Source organism: Pongo abelii, chromosome 5, assembly GCF_028885655.2.
Source record: "Pongo abelii isolate AG06213 chromosome 5, NHGRI_mPonAbe1-v2.0_pri, whole genome shotgun sequence".
NCBI lineage: Eukaryota > Metazoa > Chordata > Mammalia > Primates > Hominidae > Pongo > Pongo abelii.
Genome location: NC_071990.2, coordinates 20103940 through 20120519, shown reverse-complemented (window position 1 = coordinate 20120519; position 16580 = coordinate 20103940). Strand labels below are relative to the sequence as shown.

The window sequence follows — 16580 nt, the reverse complement described above, 5'->3', positions numbered from 1 at the left end:
ATGAACAAATAATGCTTTTACTATTGGTCACTGCATGTGAGGCAAGAAGCAGTCCCCAGTCACGATGGACCACATTGTAAGTGGACAAGGTCCAGCTTTCAGAATGACCTATCTCAGTTTTGGAAAAGCAGTATACATGATCCGTAAGCTTCTCTTTTTTATATAGATGATGTCAGAGAGAGTTCAAGTGTGTTACGACTTTCCCCTTTTTCCCACTAAGATTCTTCTCCCCCTCCAAACTCATGGACTGGCTGCCTTGGAGTTTTGTTGGGTAAACATCCTTTAGGGTGGTCCCCCTTGACCTTTGGCTGCCTACTAGTCCCCCTAGCTATGCGCCAAACAACAGAATCCTTCCACGGTGGACATGTCTTCAGCGTAAAGGGCTAAGTCATTAAGTTATGTACTTATTATAAAAGAAAACCAGAAGGAGAAAGTTTACATTTTCATCATACATTTGATATAGAATAAGGAGCTAAAGAAAAACAAGGAAGTCTGATAAGACACCCTGAGGCTGGGCTTATAGCATTTTATTAGCAGAAGAAATAGATAAATAAAACTCCTTGAGGTTTTGAAATAAAAACTCACAATAAAAAGATCTATTTTACATCTATCTTCCTTCCTCCCACTTTCCTCTCCCTTCCTCCTTCCTTCTGTCCCTTACAAACATATTACATTAGGCCAATGTGTGGCCTATATATGATTTTCTTGTGGTTGAAAACACTTCAGACAAAAGTGGCGCTTAGACTTTCTGCCTTCTTTAGGAATTCTGATCCTTGTATGTTTGCATCATGGTTTTTTTTTTTGTTTTTTGTGTTTTGTTTTTGAGATGGAGTCTTGCTCTGTCATCCAGGCTGGAGTGCAGTGGTGCGATCTCAGCTCACTGCAACCTCTGCCTCTCGGGTTCAAGCAATTCGCCTGCCTCAGCCTCCCGAGTAGCTGGGATTACGGGTGCCTGCCACCAGGCCCGGCTAACTTTTGTATTTTTAGTAGAGACGGGGTTTCACCATGTTGGCCAGGCTGGTCTTGAACTCCTGACCTCAGGTGATCCGCTTGCCTCGGCTTCCCAAAGTGCTGGGATTGCAGGCATGAGCCACCACGCCCGGCTGCATCATGCTTTTTATCACTAGAACTTGGATAAGACCTTTTTCTTTTTTTTTTTTCTAATGAGAAAACCCAGGTAATGGGTTATTGTGAGATGTCCCTTCCTCAGTGGTTGATTTGCTTGCGTCACTGCCGGTTGGGTGATATTTGTTTCCTTTCCTGTATTGTGATGCCTTCATGCATAAAATCTCTTACTATTCCAGAAACAATTGGAAACATTGGAACCTGAGTAGCTATTTATAGAGTTAACTGCACAAGACTGACCTAGTTTTAGAGGGCTACGCAGTGAAAAGATGACGGTTAAATTTAAGCTGTCCCCATAAAGGCACCAAATTCCCATGATGAAACTTTTCCTGGGGCAAATCCCTTTTTAGAATATTTAATTATAAAATTCAGATGGCTTAAAAAATTTTAACCAGAGTAGAAGGGAAACCCACAAAACGTTCCTTCAGTTTTCCTGTAATTTGAAAATACATGTTGAAAAAAAATTGAGACTTCGCAAGACAAGTTTTAGTTGCAGAGTGGATCTTATAAACAGCAGAAAATTGTCCTGTGTAGGATGGAACAGCTGACTTGCTCTCGACTGTGAGTAGTCACTATTGAAATACCGTATCTAACCTGCTGCCAGGGAAACTGGGGAGAACTTTCCATTACTTGGGGTATTTTTAAAGCTAATGATAGGTGTTATTTTCTTCTTTCCAGACTGCCACAAGTTTCAAAATGTACTTGGAAAACTGGAATATTCAGACAGCTACTTGGCTAAAGTGGTAAGAAAAAGAAAAACGACCTCATTACTTAGGGCACTGGGATACGTTTGGAGGGGAGTCAGTAGATGAAAGTGGGAGTCTGCCTGTGGCAATGTCATCTGACACTCTTGTTTTGTATTAACATCTGTGCCCTGTAAATGTTAAAGTAGAAATACACTGATTTGAGAAGGCCATAATGTAGCATATTTATTTTATATCCCTGAATGCTGCCATTCCTGTATACCAGGCCCTGGTTTAATCCTCCATCAATCTCATGATATGTTGGGGGTATTAGCCCCATTTTACAGATAAGGAAAGTGAGACCCAGAGAGGTTATGTCACTTGCCCAAAGTCACCCAGCTAAGGGATAGATACAAGCTCAAATGGTCTGGTTTCAGAATTCGATTTTTTTTTTTTTTTTTTTTTTTTTTTTTTTTGAGAAGGAGTTTCGCTATGTCGCTTAAATTAGAGTGCAGTGGTGCAATCTCTGCTCATTGCAACCTCTGCCTCCTGGGTTCAAGCAATTCTCCTGCCTCAGCCTCCCGAGTAGCTGGGATTACAGGCGTCCACCACCAAGCCCAGCTAATTTTTTGTATTTTTAGTAGAGACGAGGTTTCACCATGTGGGCTAGGCTGATCTCCAACTCCTGACCTCAGGTGATCTACCCACCTTGGCCTCCCAAAATTCTGGGATTACAGGCGGGAGCCACCGCACCTGGCCCAGAATTAGATTCTTGACCTCTCTGCTGTGCTGCCTCTTATCTAAAGGGAGAGTCTATTGCTCAGATGTCAAGGAAGGTTAATGCCTGCATCAAATCACCGATGATTGCAGTGTTCAACCCTAGTAGTAAATGCTTTATGGTATCCCAGATGTTTATGCTTTTAAAATTTATATTTTTGTTGATATTTCCCTATCCTTTTGTTTTCCTACATGTTCCAAAATTTAAAACGTTATTTACTACAGAAATAATAATATGCTGTCCTTGAAGCAGCAAGCTCTTCTACGTAGTGATATGCCTATCATAATGAATACAGGGAGAGTATAAAAATATTAAGCTTTGAAGCAGATTCCACTGTTTTGATAAGCAGCATCTTTCATGGGTCAAAACATTGGGGTAAGAGAAGAGACAGAGTGTGTAGTAATTCCTTCAAAGTAAACTCATGCAGTATTTTCTGATAATTGATCTGAACATAGTCATCTTGAAATTTTGGCCTCAACATTATTGCTATTAATTAATTTTGCAAATAATTTTAGCATAAACTTCCATTTCTATAGACTGAGTATTCCCAATGTGCTGAGTCATCCTGTGTCCAAATGGGGTCTCAGTCCTGTGTTCATCTCTCCAAATGCATTCTTTTTCTTCCTATGAAGAGAGCACCATAGTGCTTAGTTTGTGTTTAAATCGGTTACTGTTGACCACCCATACAGTGCTGGGTTGGTGTTAACTGTTTGAATTTCAATTTTATTTTTTCTTTGGGTCCTCTCATTTAGTAAACCTGGTGGTGGCTTCCTTAGAGTGCCGTTGGTAATTCATAGACTGAGTTTTGGGGGGAAATTCCCTATCACTTTTTTTTAAATAAACAATCAGAATGCCAAAAACCTTCAGGGTATTTGCTGACATTTGCTAGATTGTCACAGTATCACTCTTTAAGGCAGATTCACGGATTGAAGTCTGATGGACACTGTGAGACCTGAAGAGGTCACGTAACTGACACATTGATTTTGTGAGGGAGTCATTGCCAAAAGAGATGAACAGGGTGATGGTGCTGATTAGGTTAGATGGCACAGGAGCCTGGTGGGAAAGGTAAATTAATTTTTACTAAATAAGGATATTCATTTCTAAAGACACTTTTTCCAAAATTGTTAATGTCAATGGCACTTACTTGAGCACCCCCAGTAGATGAGGCCATTGGTGGAATAAGTGTCTGTAAGGCAGGAACTCCTGTTGGGTGGAAAGTGATCACTCAGACCTGTAACAGATATAGTGTGATGGGTCCAGATCATTTAGTCTATGGAGGTTAAAAATGTATAACATCCCCTGAAAAGGCTGAGCTGTGAATTGCCTATCTGCTAATGCTTACAGAAACCAGGGTAGTCCAGGCTGCTTGGATTGCACTGCAAGTCCCCGAAGACGGTTAGGGAGGCATCCCATCAGTAACGCACCAAATGATTTCTGCATGGTCTTATCCAAGAAACAGCAGCTGTACTTAGAAGTTTCTGGTATGTTTCACCTGTGTCTTGTTCCTTCCTCTCTTCACAGTGTGTGCTATCAGCGGGTTCCATGGTACCCCACGGTGCTAACCTTCATCCTGTCTGCTTTGTGGCATGGTGTCTACCCTGGATACTATTTTACCTTCTTAACTGGAATTCTTGTCACATTAGCAGCTAGAGCGGTAAGTGTCCTTTAGGCCTAGGGTCTTTCCCCTTAGTAATCTGATGCCTGCATGTTTGTTATCTTTTGGGTCCTAGTAGGGGTTGGGGGTGGGATGTGAAGGTGGGAGTGATGTTTTGAAAAATCAAACAATATGCAAGAGTCTTCCCATTAGAGAAATACTTCAATATGTAGGAACCTCTGGAGTCATTACAAAAATGGTTAATCATTGTATGTTCGTAGTTTGTGAAACAAAAGGAATTTTAGGGACAATGTTTAGTACCCTAAGAGATGAAAACATTTTTAATTGTTAAAGTCTGTGAACAGTCTACTAATTACAGATGATGATGATGATTAATTAATGTAGGCACCATAGGACTTCAGTTTGCTTATACTTTGCTTAATTTCTCATTTCATTGCCTCGAGCCTAGAAATAACTCACAAAGTCTCTTGAGCAGTCAATGAGATAGCGGCCACGGGAAGTGAGTCTGTTGGAGAGGAACCTCATGTGTTCACATGCCCAGCGCAGTTAGCTTAGTTTGTGTTTATGACTTTTGTAAATTTGGTTCTCTAGGATTTTTCAGGAGCCTGTAGTTTCTCTAGATTGTTCTGCAATTTGCTTGTTGTAGAGCAGGATAATAAAGAATAAAACTCTTCTCCAAGAAGGAGACGAACATGCATAGAAGTAATTGCGATTCAGTGCTTTCATTGCCAAATACAGGAGTTTTGTATTTAATTTTATTTTAATCTTTGATTGTGATTGTGGCCTTCCTTATTTCTGATGCCGAGGGTTTTTATTGACATTGGCTGAGCCATACTTTGGATGTGAATTCAGGAGCCCCCACATAGCTATCCACTCACCCTTTAATTCATTTATCCTGTGAAGATTTCATGAGCCCTACTGTGTGCTAGTCAGTGTTCTAGGCACTGGGCTACCACAGTGAACAAGACAAGAGTCCCTCCCCTGAGGATCTCTTGTTTTAGTTAGACACAGGTGTGCTGGAATATATATGAACAAAGTGGATTACTGTTTATGCTGGCTAGTATACTTTTGAAATTAAGTGCGTATTGTACATATTTGTACATAGAAAACAGGGGAGACATTTTCTTCTCTCCTGTTCATGTAACTATTTAGATTATAAAAGAAAACTAAAGAACAAGTGGTCAGGCCAAATTAAGAAATAAAACTCAGAATTCTGTTTGCTAATATATCCAGAGTATTATTCCCTCAGGTGTCTTTTACTCTATGGTCTCAACTGGCATAAAGGCTCAGATTTGTGTAGAGCTTTTCTTTTGGATGGCCTGGAAACACTATTCGCAAACGAATTAGGTAGGGGATAGAGAGGAGAGAGTTGATAGAACAGTGTTTTTATTTTGTCTAGAAAGAGATTGAACTCAACAGTCATAAAGTGTCTTCGGGCCCTAGAAGTGACCCAGTAAAATCTCATACCTGATGTGCAGCATTGCTTGATGGATGGACCCCAGTCTCTGTCCTCAGGAACTTAGGGCTGAGAGGTGGCCTTGGGCACTGATGCGTCTTCTGCTTTGGGGCTGACCTGCCTATCACCTAGCCATTGCTTTCAGCTCTGCCTTTGACCTGAATCTGGAAACTGGGGGTCTCTCTAGAGGCAGGTCTAGTCATATGTGTCAAAAGATCTACAAATGAGTGTATCCTTCGACCTAGCATTTTCCATTTCAAAGAATTGTCTCTTTACCTAAGTCTCAGTTTCTTTATCTGCAAAACGGGAATCATGATGCTAACATAATAGGCTTGATGGGAGAATCAACCAGAGATGAGCCATGCAAAGCATTAGCATAGGCTTGGCACAGAGTAAGCATGCAGTAAATGGTAGCTGCTTGTATTATTAGTAATAGTAGTATTATTTGTGTTATCCTTACCTGAAGGAAGTAACTAGGAAACAGGGCAGAGATTTATTTACAAGGATATGCATCACATAATTGTTTATAATAGCAAAATGGGATGGGAAGACAAGCTAACTTTTCCATAATTAACTTAAAATTATATTGAAGATTAATATTTACTGACATGGGAAAAAGTGCACAATATATTACTAAATGAAAAAATGAGCTAGAAATTATGTTGATGCCATTAAGAATATTAACATGGATACATATGAATAGAAAAAGCTTGTATGGCTCTGTGCCAAGTTTTTAAGTGGTGCTTTCCTTTGGGAGGTGTTAAAAAAGAAAAAAAAATTTTTTTTTTTTGGTTTGCTTAGTTGTTTGACCATTTTTCTACAGTGAACACATATTATTATTATTATTATTTTAATAAGAAAAGTTGTCCAGGCACAGTGGCTCATTCCTATAACCCAGCACTTTGGGAGGCCAAGGCAGGAGGATTGCTTGAGTTCAGGAGTTTGAGACCAGCCTAGGCAGCAAAGTGAGACCCATATCTCTACAAAAATTTTTTTAAAATTAGCTGGCATGGTGGCATGCGCCTTTAGTCTCAGCTACTTGGGAGGCTGAGGTTGGAAGATCACTTGAGCCCAGGAGTCTGAAGCTGCAGTGAGCTATGATTGCATTATTGCACTTCAGCCTGGGTGACAGAGCAAGAGTCTTATTAAAAAAAAAAAAAAGAGTCCTGGGCCGGGCACGGTGGCTCACGCCTGTAATCCCAGCACTTTGGGAGGCCAAAGCGGGCGAATCACGAGGTCAGGCATTCGAGACCAGCCTGGCCAACATGGCGAAACCCCGTCTCTACTAAAAATACAAAAAATTAGCAGGGCATAGAGGTAGGTGCCTGTAATCCCAGCCACTTGGGAGGCTGAGGCAGGAGAATCACTTGAACCCAGGAGGCAGAGCTTGCAGTGATCTGAGATTGTGCCACTGCACTCCAGCCTGGGCGACAGAGCGAGACTCCATCTCAAAAAAAAAAAAAAGTCCTGATGGTATTTGTAGTCGAAAATACAACTCAGATGTTGGTTATCTTCTGTAGCCCATGTTCCTGTGGCATACTATCTGCATGCACAGAGTAAAAGTTGTTATTTGTTTTTCACCCCCTCCTCACTACTGTTGCCTGTGTTGGCCTGCAGGTCAGGAACAACTGCAGACATTACTTCCTTTCTTCAAGAGCTCTCAAGGCTATGTATGATGCAGGCACCTGGGCCATCACTCAGCTGGCTGTCTCTTACACGGTAGCACCCTTTGTGATGTTGGCAGTTGAACCGACCATCAGCTTATACAAGTAAGTTTCCGTTGTTCTCAGTTGCCATCTAGTAAATGACTCTGTTTTCACTGTGTTGGACTTAGGAGGCAGTAAATTGAATGAAGCAGTCCTAAATACTTCTAACTGGGGCTTCAGTGTGGGGAATGTCCATAGAAGCTTTAAGAGGAAATGGCTGTCCTGGAGACGCCAATGTACAAATTCCAATACACACGAGCACTGTTGACAGGAATCCCTTAAGCTATTCGGAATGTCATTCAGGGGCCCCCTCATGGCAGTATATTTTGAAGGGATGGACCCTGAGTAAAAACTCAGAGGGTGAATTTGCTGCCCTTAGCTCTTTCTTCTGGGGCGTAGGCTGTACTGGGGGCTATGAGGTGTCTGAGAGCAGGACAGAAATGGAGGCAGGAGCAGGGGCGCAGCTGAGGCTGTCATTGCCTGATCGAGTGATGTGCAGAAGGACTCCCTGGTGAGGCTGGTGGGGGATTTATGCTGCCAGTTGCACGTGTTGGGGGGATTTATGTGGAATTGAGGCTGGAGGAGGAGGAGGCTCGCACCACAGACCAACCTTTATAGTCAAACACCTGTGCTCCAGGTGAACTGCAAACCTCTAATTGCTGACTTTTATTCTTTCACAGTTATGTGTAATGAATTGTATTTCTCCACTGTTGTGAAGTGGTTGAGCACATGCTCTTGTGAACTGATTGTGTGTGATCTTTGACAAGTTGTTAACCTCTTTTACCTGTGTTTTCTCAACTGGAAAATGAGGCTGAGAAGAAAATTCACCTCAGAGCACCGTCTTTAGTACTGAGTGTTAGAATTAATGAGGTAGATGTGCAGAGGGCTCTGGCCAGTATCTGGCATATAGTCTGTACTCAATAAATGCTACCTTGTATTATTTAGTGAGTTGCACAGGCTTTTCTAGGTTAACTTTGGAACATTGTATCATTTTTTAAAAAGTTTCTTAGAAATAAACAGTGCAAACACACCTTCTTCCTAAGTTGGGAATTCCCTATAGCCGATGAAGCGGTCATGAATGGATTGAAGAATTTTTTACTACTCAATATGTGTATCAGTGTCTATAAGTGGGATGATTTTTTTGAGGCTCTAGAAAGAGAAGGTTGAGGGAACCATATAACACTGATCAATGAAGTCCATGCTGTTACAATATATGCTTTTATACTACAAGTTAGGTGATAAGAAGTTATGTCAATATAACATGGAAGCTGTACTGGTTTATACCCAAATTTTTCTATGCAAAAATGTGGGGTACCAGAAGAGTGGGAAGAGAATTATAAGCTTCAGCCAAAAAGAAGCCCTCAGTTCAGCTGCTAGAGAGGTAGGAGTCAATTCAGTCCTAGATGAGAAACCTGACATGTGTGGCCATTGAGCATTGGAAATGCAGCTAGTGGGACAGAGGAACCGAATTTTCAATTTTATTGAATTTTAATTAATTAGAATTTTAACAGCCATGTGTTGCCAGCAGTTATTCCAGATTGATTACACCTCAAACAGGAGCCCCCTTCACTGGGGCTCCCTCCTCAGAGAGGCGTATCACCAAGCTGGCATTCTGACTGCTTCTGCCTCCTTGTGCCCACCTAGGGCAGCCCCACGTGCTTCTGGCTCCAATTTCATCCCCATTTGTCAGTGCCCTCAAGCCAAAATTTGCCCTTTTGTCTTCTGCATTTTTAACATGTCTAGAAGCAGCCTTTGGCACCATTGAGCTGTCTGCAGGGGCTGTCCAAATTGTCTCCTTTAGAGCTCTGTTTTTGTTACAGAGTCCTCCTAGGTTTTGAGTTATCTATTTCTAACATGATTTTTTTTTTCCTGTAAGCCCAGGTATTCTAAGCCCCTGATATTGCCTCATACAAGATTTTTAAGGAATATATTGATCATGTTATAGCAGAAGTGCCTGTATGCCACTCAGTATCATGTAATACCTATAGTGTGCTAGGCATTGTGCTAGAATCTGGGGCTAGAATGGAAAGCAAAATATAGAAATCATTTCTGCTCTCACTGGGGTGATAGCTTGATGGAAAAGACAGGGAGTAATTGACAAATGTATAAATACATGCTGAGATCATACTCTGAGTGAATGGTATAGAGTTTTAAGAGAGTATGTAACAGGAATCTGCCTCAGCCTAGGCACTGGGGGCATCTTTTTGAGCTCAGTCCTGGAGGTTGTGCAGTGGGAGTGAAGCAGGCTCAGTATGTGTGAGCGCGGTGGGCGAGGCGGGCATTGTGGGCCGTGCTCGGAAACAGCCTGGAAAAGCCCCGTCATGTAGCCCCCCATAGTGTAGCACGAAGTTCCGAGCACTGAAGACCAGAGAAACGTGAATGTGGGCAGAACATAGAATCCAAGGTGGAGGGAGGTGAGCTGAGGAGAGCAGTGGGGTAGGTATCAGTGTCCCTGTTTATCGCATGAGGAAGTGGAGGCTCAAGAGAGGGTGAGTAACAAAATTTACACAGCAGCTAAATGTTAAACCTGAGTTTCAGACTCAGTGTTCCCTTAATAGCAATATCAGTGGTGGAGTTACTAAAAAGTTCTTTAGGAGAAGTTATTTTGGATGCAAACTACTGCTTGGGGATCACAATAAGTGATTTGCTAGTGATAATATTGTGTTTAACCAACTAAAGCATAACAACTGGCGTAGGCAGGTAGGTACTCAAGGGGCAGAATTAAATTATCAGGTAGCTTTTCACTTCTTTTTAAAATCAACCCAGAATATTTTTTAAAAAACACCTTTGTTTAGGATGAAACAGGAGTTGACATTTTTTGGGTCAAGTAGGCCTATTTTAGATGATCCAACCTAGTGTATTTTCTGGTTTCTAGTTATTTATAGAATTTAAGTTTCCTGTCTGGATCAGCTCTGTCCAATAGAAGTCTCTATGATGGCCAGGTGCGGTGGCTCACGCCTGTAATCCCAGCACTTTGGGAGGCTGAGGAAAGCGGATCATGAGGTCAGGAGTTTGAGACCAGCCTGGCCAGCATGGTGAAACCCTGTCTGTACTAATTATACAAAAAATTAGCTGGGCATGGTGGCATGCGCCTGTAGTCCCAGCTACTCAGGAGGCTGAGGCAGGAGAATTGCTTGAACCCAGCAGGTGGAGATTGCAGTGAGCTGAGATCACGCCATTGCACTCCAGCTTGAGTGACAGAGCGAGACTCCATCTCAAAAAAAAAAAGAAGTTTCTATGATGACGGAAATGCTCTACATCTGTGCCATCTGAGATGCTGGCCACCCAACATGTGTGGCCCTTGAGTATTTGAAATGCAGCTAGTGGGACAGAGGAACTGAATTTTCAATTTTATTGAATTTTAATTAATTAGAATTTTAATAGCCACATGTTGCCAGTGGCTATTCCAGATTGATTACACCTCAAACAGTGTTTTCATAATCTTTTAAGAAAATCCTTGAATCTGGCGAAGAAATAAAATTGCATAGCTTTTTAGTGAAGGCAGGCCTGGTTGCATTCCAGATCTGTTCCTCCCCTTGGGCTAAATTCAGTAGCTAGCAGTAAACCACAGTTGTATGCAAACCCTTTTCTCAGTAGGTCCTTGTTGCTTAACATTGAAATTTCACTTGTACTTCCTTGTTAGGTGTAGTCAGTGTTCAGTCTAGAGTGGCTTCAGATCTCAGCCTTAGAGTGCTCAGTCTAACTTCTTTAAGTTGTAAATGAGCCCAAGTGAATACTTATATTATGAAAGAACCTTTCTATGCAATCATTTTGAAAAGCAAATTCACATACATCATTTTGTCTTGAATTGGATAACTCTTTCTTAAATTCAGTGGGTATTAACGTTAGAGTTTGTTTTTCTATTTGTTTTTTGAGTTGGGGTCTCCTCTGTTGCCGAGGCTGGAGTGCAGTGGCGCGATTGCGATCTCAGCTTGCCCCAGCCTCTGCCTCCTGGTTCAGGTGATCCTCCCACCTCAGCCTCCCACCTCAGCCTCCCGAGTAGCTGGGATTACAGGCACGTGCCACCGTACCCGCCTAATTTTTTTATTTTTGTAGAGATAGGGTTTTGCCATGTTGCCCAGCTGGTCTCAAACTCTTGGACTCAAGCAGTCTACCCACCTTGGCCTCCCAAAGTGCTGGGATTACAGGCCTGAGCCACTGCACCTGGCCAGAACGTTAGAATTTGCGTAGAAACTTTCATAGATGGCAAACTCCTTGAGAGCAGGAACCCTGCCTAATTCATCTTTCTATCTGGGTCCTTAGGTCAGTGCCTGACATGATCAATAAATGTTAGTTTAGTCTTTCCATAATAGATGAAATATTCCTTAAAATTTTAGAGAAATGTGAAATGTCAGAAGAGGTTACTAAACCTCACTAGGTGTTTTCCACTTGATGATGCTCAAAGTAGCTGGATTTTACCTAACGTAATTGTTCCAGTGTAGATTTGGCCACATATGAAAGATTAAGGCAAAGCTCAAGAACAAAGTATAACATATTTTGGATGTGCATATTTTGAAAGCTGGAGTTACCTATGGCTAGGGTGTGCCCATGAGAATCCCAGTCTATACCTGTTAAACCACCATGTTTATCTGTGGGCGCTTTTTCCACTCTCAATAATGTCTTGGTTTAGACAGTAAATTAGATGGTCACTTGCTGTTGCTGCTTATCCCTTCCCTGGTTAAACAGCTGTTAATCATGTACTTGTCTTGTTTCCATTCCCACATGGGAAGGGGTGGAGGCTGATGCCTTTTTGTAGATCCAGTTTATTGTTTTGCATATCCTAGGCAGTAAATGCGTATCAAAAGAATAAATGAATGCATGTATGTTTGCTTCTGTTTGAGCTCTTCACTATTCTGTAAATATTGTCAGGGAGGCATTCCTCTTGCTAAAGGATGGGGAAGTTTAGGGGCATAAGTGAGTTATCTGATTCTAATGTGCCTGACCTTATAATCACAGAAGTTGGGGAATGATGCATAAATCAATTGTGCTTTCCTCCCTCCCAACATTATTTTCCTTTATTCTTCAAAAAGCATTAGGGAAAGTATAAGTTGAACCTTTCCAAATGAATCTAGAACAGTTGTGCCAATGCAGCTGTTTCTAATTACTTGCACGTATTGATATACCCAATATTTATTGGATATCTACATTGTGCATACCGCTGAATACTACACTTTGCAATAGAAGTCCACAAACATCAAAAGCAAAACTTGTTTTTTTTATTAGTTGAAATGACAGTTATTTTTAGGATTATGGACTGGATTTTCAAAATTGGGATTCTTCTGGCTCATAAGACACAAAAGAAGAACCTTTTATACTTGAGTAGAGCAATGGGTTAAAGTGTTAGTTGCATTGTATTTAAGGAATAGGATACAGTCATATGTTGCTTACCAACAGGGATATGTTCTGAGAAATGCATCATTAGGCAATTTCATTGTTGTTTGAACATCATAGAGTGTACTTGCACAAACTAGATAGTATAGTCTACTATATACACTGAGGCTATATGGCATAGCCTACTGCTCATAGGCTGCAAACCAGTACAGTATGTTACTGTACTGAATACTGTAGGCAATTTGAACACAATGATAAGTATTTGTGTATCTAAACATAGAGAAGATACAGTAAAAATCTGGCAAAGATAAAAAAGGATACACCTGTATTACCATGAATGGAGCTTGCAGGCCTGGAAGTTGCTCTGGGTGAGTCAGTGAGTGAGTGGTGAGTGAATGTGAAGGCTTAGGATATTCCTGTGCACTACTGTAGACTTTAGAAACACCATACACTTAGTCGGTACTAAATTTATTAAGAAAACTTTTCCTCAATAATAAATTAACCTTAGCTTACTATAACTGTTTTTACTTTATAAACTTTAAACGTTTTAAAAACGGACTCTTTTGTAATAAAACACTTTGGTTAAAACAAACATGGCGGCCGGGCATGGTGGCTCATGCCTGCAATCCCAGCAGTTTGGGAGGCCGAGGTGGGCGCATCACCTGAGGCTGGGAGTTCGAGACCAGCCTGACCAACGTGGAGAAACCTTGTCTCTACTAAGAATACAAAATTGGCCGGGCGTGGTGGCGCATGTAGTCCCAGCTACTTGGGAGGCTGAGCCAGGAGAATCGCTTGAACCCGGGAGTTGGAGGTTGCGGTGAGCCGAGATCACGATCACGCATTGCACTCCAACCTGGGCAACAAGAGTGAAACTCCATCTCAACAACAAACAAACAAACAACAAAAAAACCAAAACAACAACAACAACAAAAACATGGTACAGGTATACAAACATTTTTCTTTATATTTTTTGTAAGCTTTTTTTCTATTTTGTTTTTTTACTTTTGAAAACTTTTTTGTTAAAAATTAAGACACAAACACACATCAGCCTAGGCTACACAAGATCAGGATCATCAATATCACTGTCTTCCGCCTCCACATCTTGCTCTATTGTGGGAGGTCTTCAGAGGCAATAACACACATGGAGCTATCATCTCCTGTGATAACAGTGCCTCTGGAATCCCTCCTGAAGGACCTGCCTGAGGCTGTTTTACAGTTAACTTTTTTTCTTAATAAGTAGAAGGAGTATACTCCAAAATAACAATGGGAAAGTATAGTATTGTAAATATATAAACCAGTTACATAATCATTCATTGTCATTATCAAGTACTATGTATTGTATGTAATAGTATGTGCTAGTCTTTTATTCAACTGGCAGCATAGTGTTGTTTACACCAGCATTACCACAAACACGTGAGCAATGCATTACACTATGACGTTATGATGGCTACGACGTCACTAGGTGATAGGAATTTTTCAGTTCTATTATAATCTTATGGGGCCATGATCATTAATGTGGTCCATCATTGGCTGAAATGTCGTTAAGTGTCATATGACAGTATTGGGTTTGAATTTGGTCTTGGGAGTCCTTAGACTTTGAATATTGGGGGTGTCTGGCTGTCGTGGGGTTAATTCTCTTGGTTGGCCTGTTATGTCAATGGGACGGTACCGTGTGTATCCACAGATGAGCCAGTTGGTTTGCCCTGCCCAGTTTTGTGATTTCAGTCTATCTGTGACCCGCTCACCTACCAAAGGGAGTTATCTGTGGAGCGGATTGAGGGAAGCCTGAATGTAGACAGGTCTCCTACTGCCAAAAGCGGTGCTCTCACTTGTCATACTGTAGGTGATATAATTAGGTGATATTTCCCATCTACATCCTTATTTGAAATATAATTTTTGTATATTTTTATTCCCAGGTCCATGTACTTTTATTTGCACATCATAAGTCTCCTGATAATACTATTTCTGCCAATGAAACCACAAGCTCATACGCAAAGGCGGTCTCAGACTCTGAACTCTATTAATAAGAGAAAAACAGATTGATACCTCCAAGAGAAGCAGAACAAGCAAAACTGCAGAACGTTCGAAAGATGAGATGACAAGGCTTCAAGGGTTCCTCTGGTGGCTTAGAGGCGATGTTTACATGCATCTTTATTTTGTTCTTTTTTAAAGTGCAGGGAGTATTTTTATAAAGCCTTTTTGTACAGATAAATCGGCCATGTCCAGGTTATTGTTTTTGATATTTTATAGGACATTTGAGTGGTGTGGCGGTGTGTGGAGAATGTGCCAGAGCTGCAGAGACAGTCCATTCTGGGCTGCTGGCTTTTTGCCCTTCCAGCATGATTTCCAGCTACTGTGACCTGGATGCTGGGAACCCAGGCATCGGCTCCAAAAATTAGAAGGCGAGTGCTGAGAAGACTTGTCACAGGTTTCTCAAATCAGAATATACTCAGATGTGGTGGTTCCCTGGGAAGCCCCAGACCCTTTGACTTGCGACATTACTGGTTTGCAGACATCATAACTACACTCAGAGGACCATGGAGGCAGAGGGATCATGGTTTCAGGGCACTGAAAACTCTACAAGCCAAGAGGACTAGTGCATGGACTGAAAGTCAGACATGCCCTCAAATAGGCTGCATTTTTTTTTCCAGGAATGTAACCTTTCCCCTTTTTCTTCCGGCCTGAGCCAAGATTGGAGATCAGAAAGTCTCCTGTACATGGAGCTGAAGAGGGGCTGCTGTTTTCCGAATGTTTTCCATTTCACAGGCGCCACCTGCTTGCCCGGGGATAGTCTTGAGAAGACACCCAAATGTTCATGCCTCAAAAAGGCAGCAGAATGCCTTTTAGGAAATTTTTTTAAAGTAATTTGAAGTTATATAGAAGTTTGGTAAGAAGAAGCAGTTGTTTCTCTCTTTTCTCCCCTCATTTCATGGAGGTGTTAATGATCATGGCTGGCCGTGATGTACACATGGGCTGATTTTCATTTTTTCAGTTTCATAGCTGAGAAATTCAGCTTTGTTTTAGTTGAATCATCATATTGGAAAGCAGACATTAAAAGTTTTCTTTTCTGTCTTTGTTATGAATGTGCTATGGCCCCTTTTGGAGACTTCTATTGGGTAATATTCTATGTGAGAGAAGGAAACGTGGTATTAAATGTTGTGGAAAATAATAATGATGATAATAATAAAATATATACTGCAATGGTGTACTGTCAATCAGATTGCTTGGGAGGAGAAAATTTATTCAAATCCAATGATAAAAAATTAGTTTCTTATTGAATAAACAGTATGTTCCCATATAAAGGAAATGTTTCTGATGGGAATAATTGCTTTTTGTCTGTGTCAATAGAGACTTGATGTTCAGAAGCCTGTGTGTGTGTGTGTGTGTGTGTGTGTGTGTGTGTGTGTTTTAACAAACGTGCACCAACTTAAGGTTTTACTGTATATTTCAGGCCCTTGGGTGTCTTGTGTTTTGGTATAATTTCCGATCTTTATTCCCAACTTTGCAGGTAGGATTTTACCCCCTTTCACAGATGAGGGTACTGAGAATCAGAGAGACATTTGCCAACTGCCCTAAGATCACAGCATTAGTGGTGGAGCTGAGATTTGTGTCCAAGATGGTCCCATGAAGACGATCAGCTGTGAGTCTTTCCATAAGGTGTCCTACTGGTGCTTCTCTTAGGATAGTGAAATGTGAATGTGATGTGCCTGTTCCTCTAAAGCATGTAAACAGTCCTGGTGCTGGGGGAGAGTACTAGAACCCAAACTTTAGTCCTTATTTGGGACAGTGGAAGTTAAGAAGTAGTAGATGTGAGCTAGTGCATGAGTCTCACCACACTTTAATAAGGAAATCTTGGGGCAACCCTACTTTGCTGTCCCAGGAAGAA

General features: G+C 41.3%; 1 protein-coding gene across 3 annotated transcripts in view; it reads left to right on the top strand.

Annotated features, from left to right (window-relative positions):
• MBOAT1 (membrane bound O-acyltransferase domain containing 1) overlaps positions 1–15996 on the top strand; it is a 115219-nt gene extending 99223 nt beyond the window's left edge. For all 3 annotated transcript variants that reach the window (XM_002816469.6, XM_063725372.1, XM_063725373.1), the window contains 4 exons: positions 1804–1868; positions 4108–4240; positions 7275–7426; positions 14611–15996. In XM_002816469.6, coding sequence (XP_002816515.2) covers positions 1804–1868; positions 4108–4240; positions 7275–7426; positions 14611–14737 — 477 coding nt within the window. In that variant the 3' untranslated portion in view covers positions 14738–15996. The remainder of the gene's footprint in view (positions 1–1803; positions 1869–4107; positions 4241–7274; positions 7427–14610) is intronic.
• Positions 15997–16580: the final 584 nt, after the last annotated feature.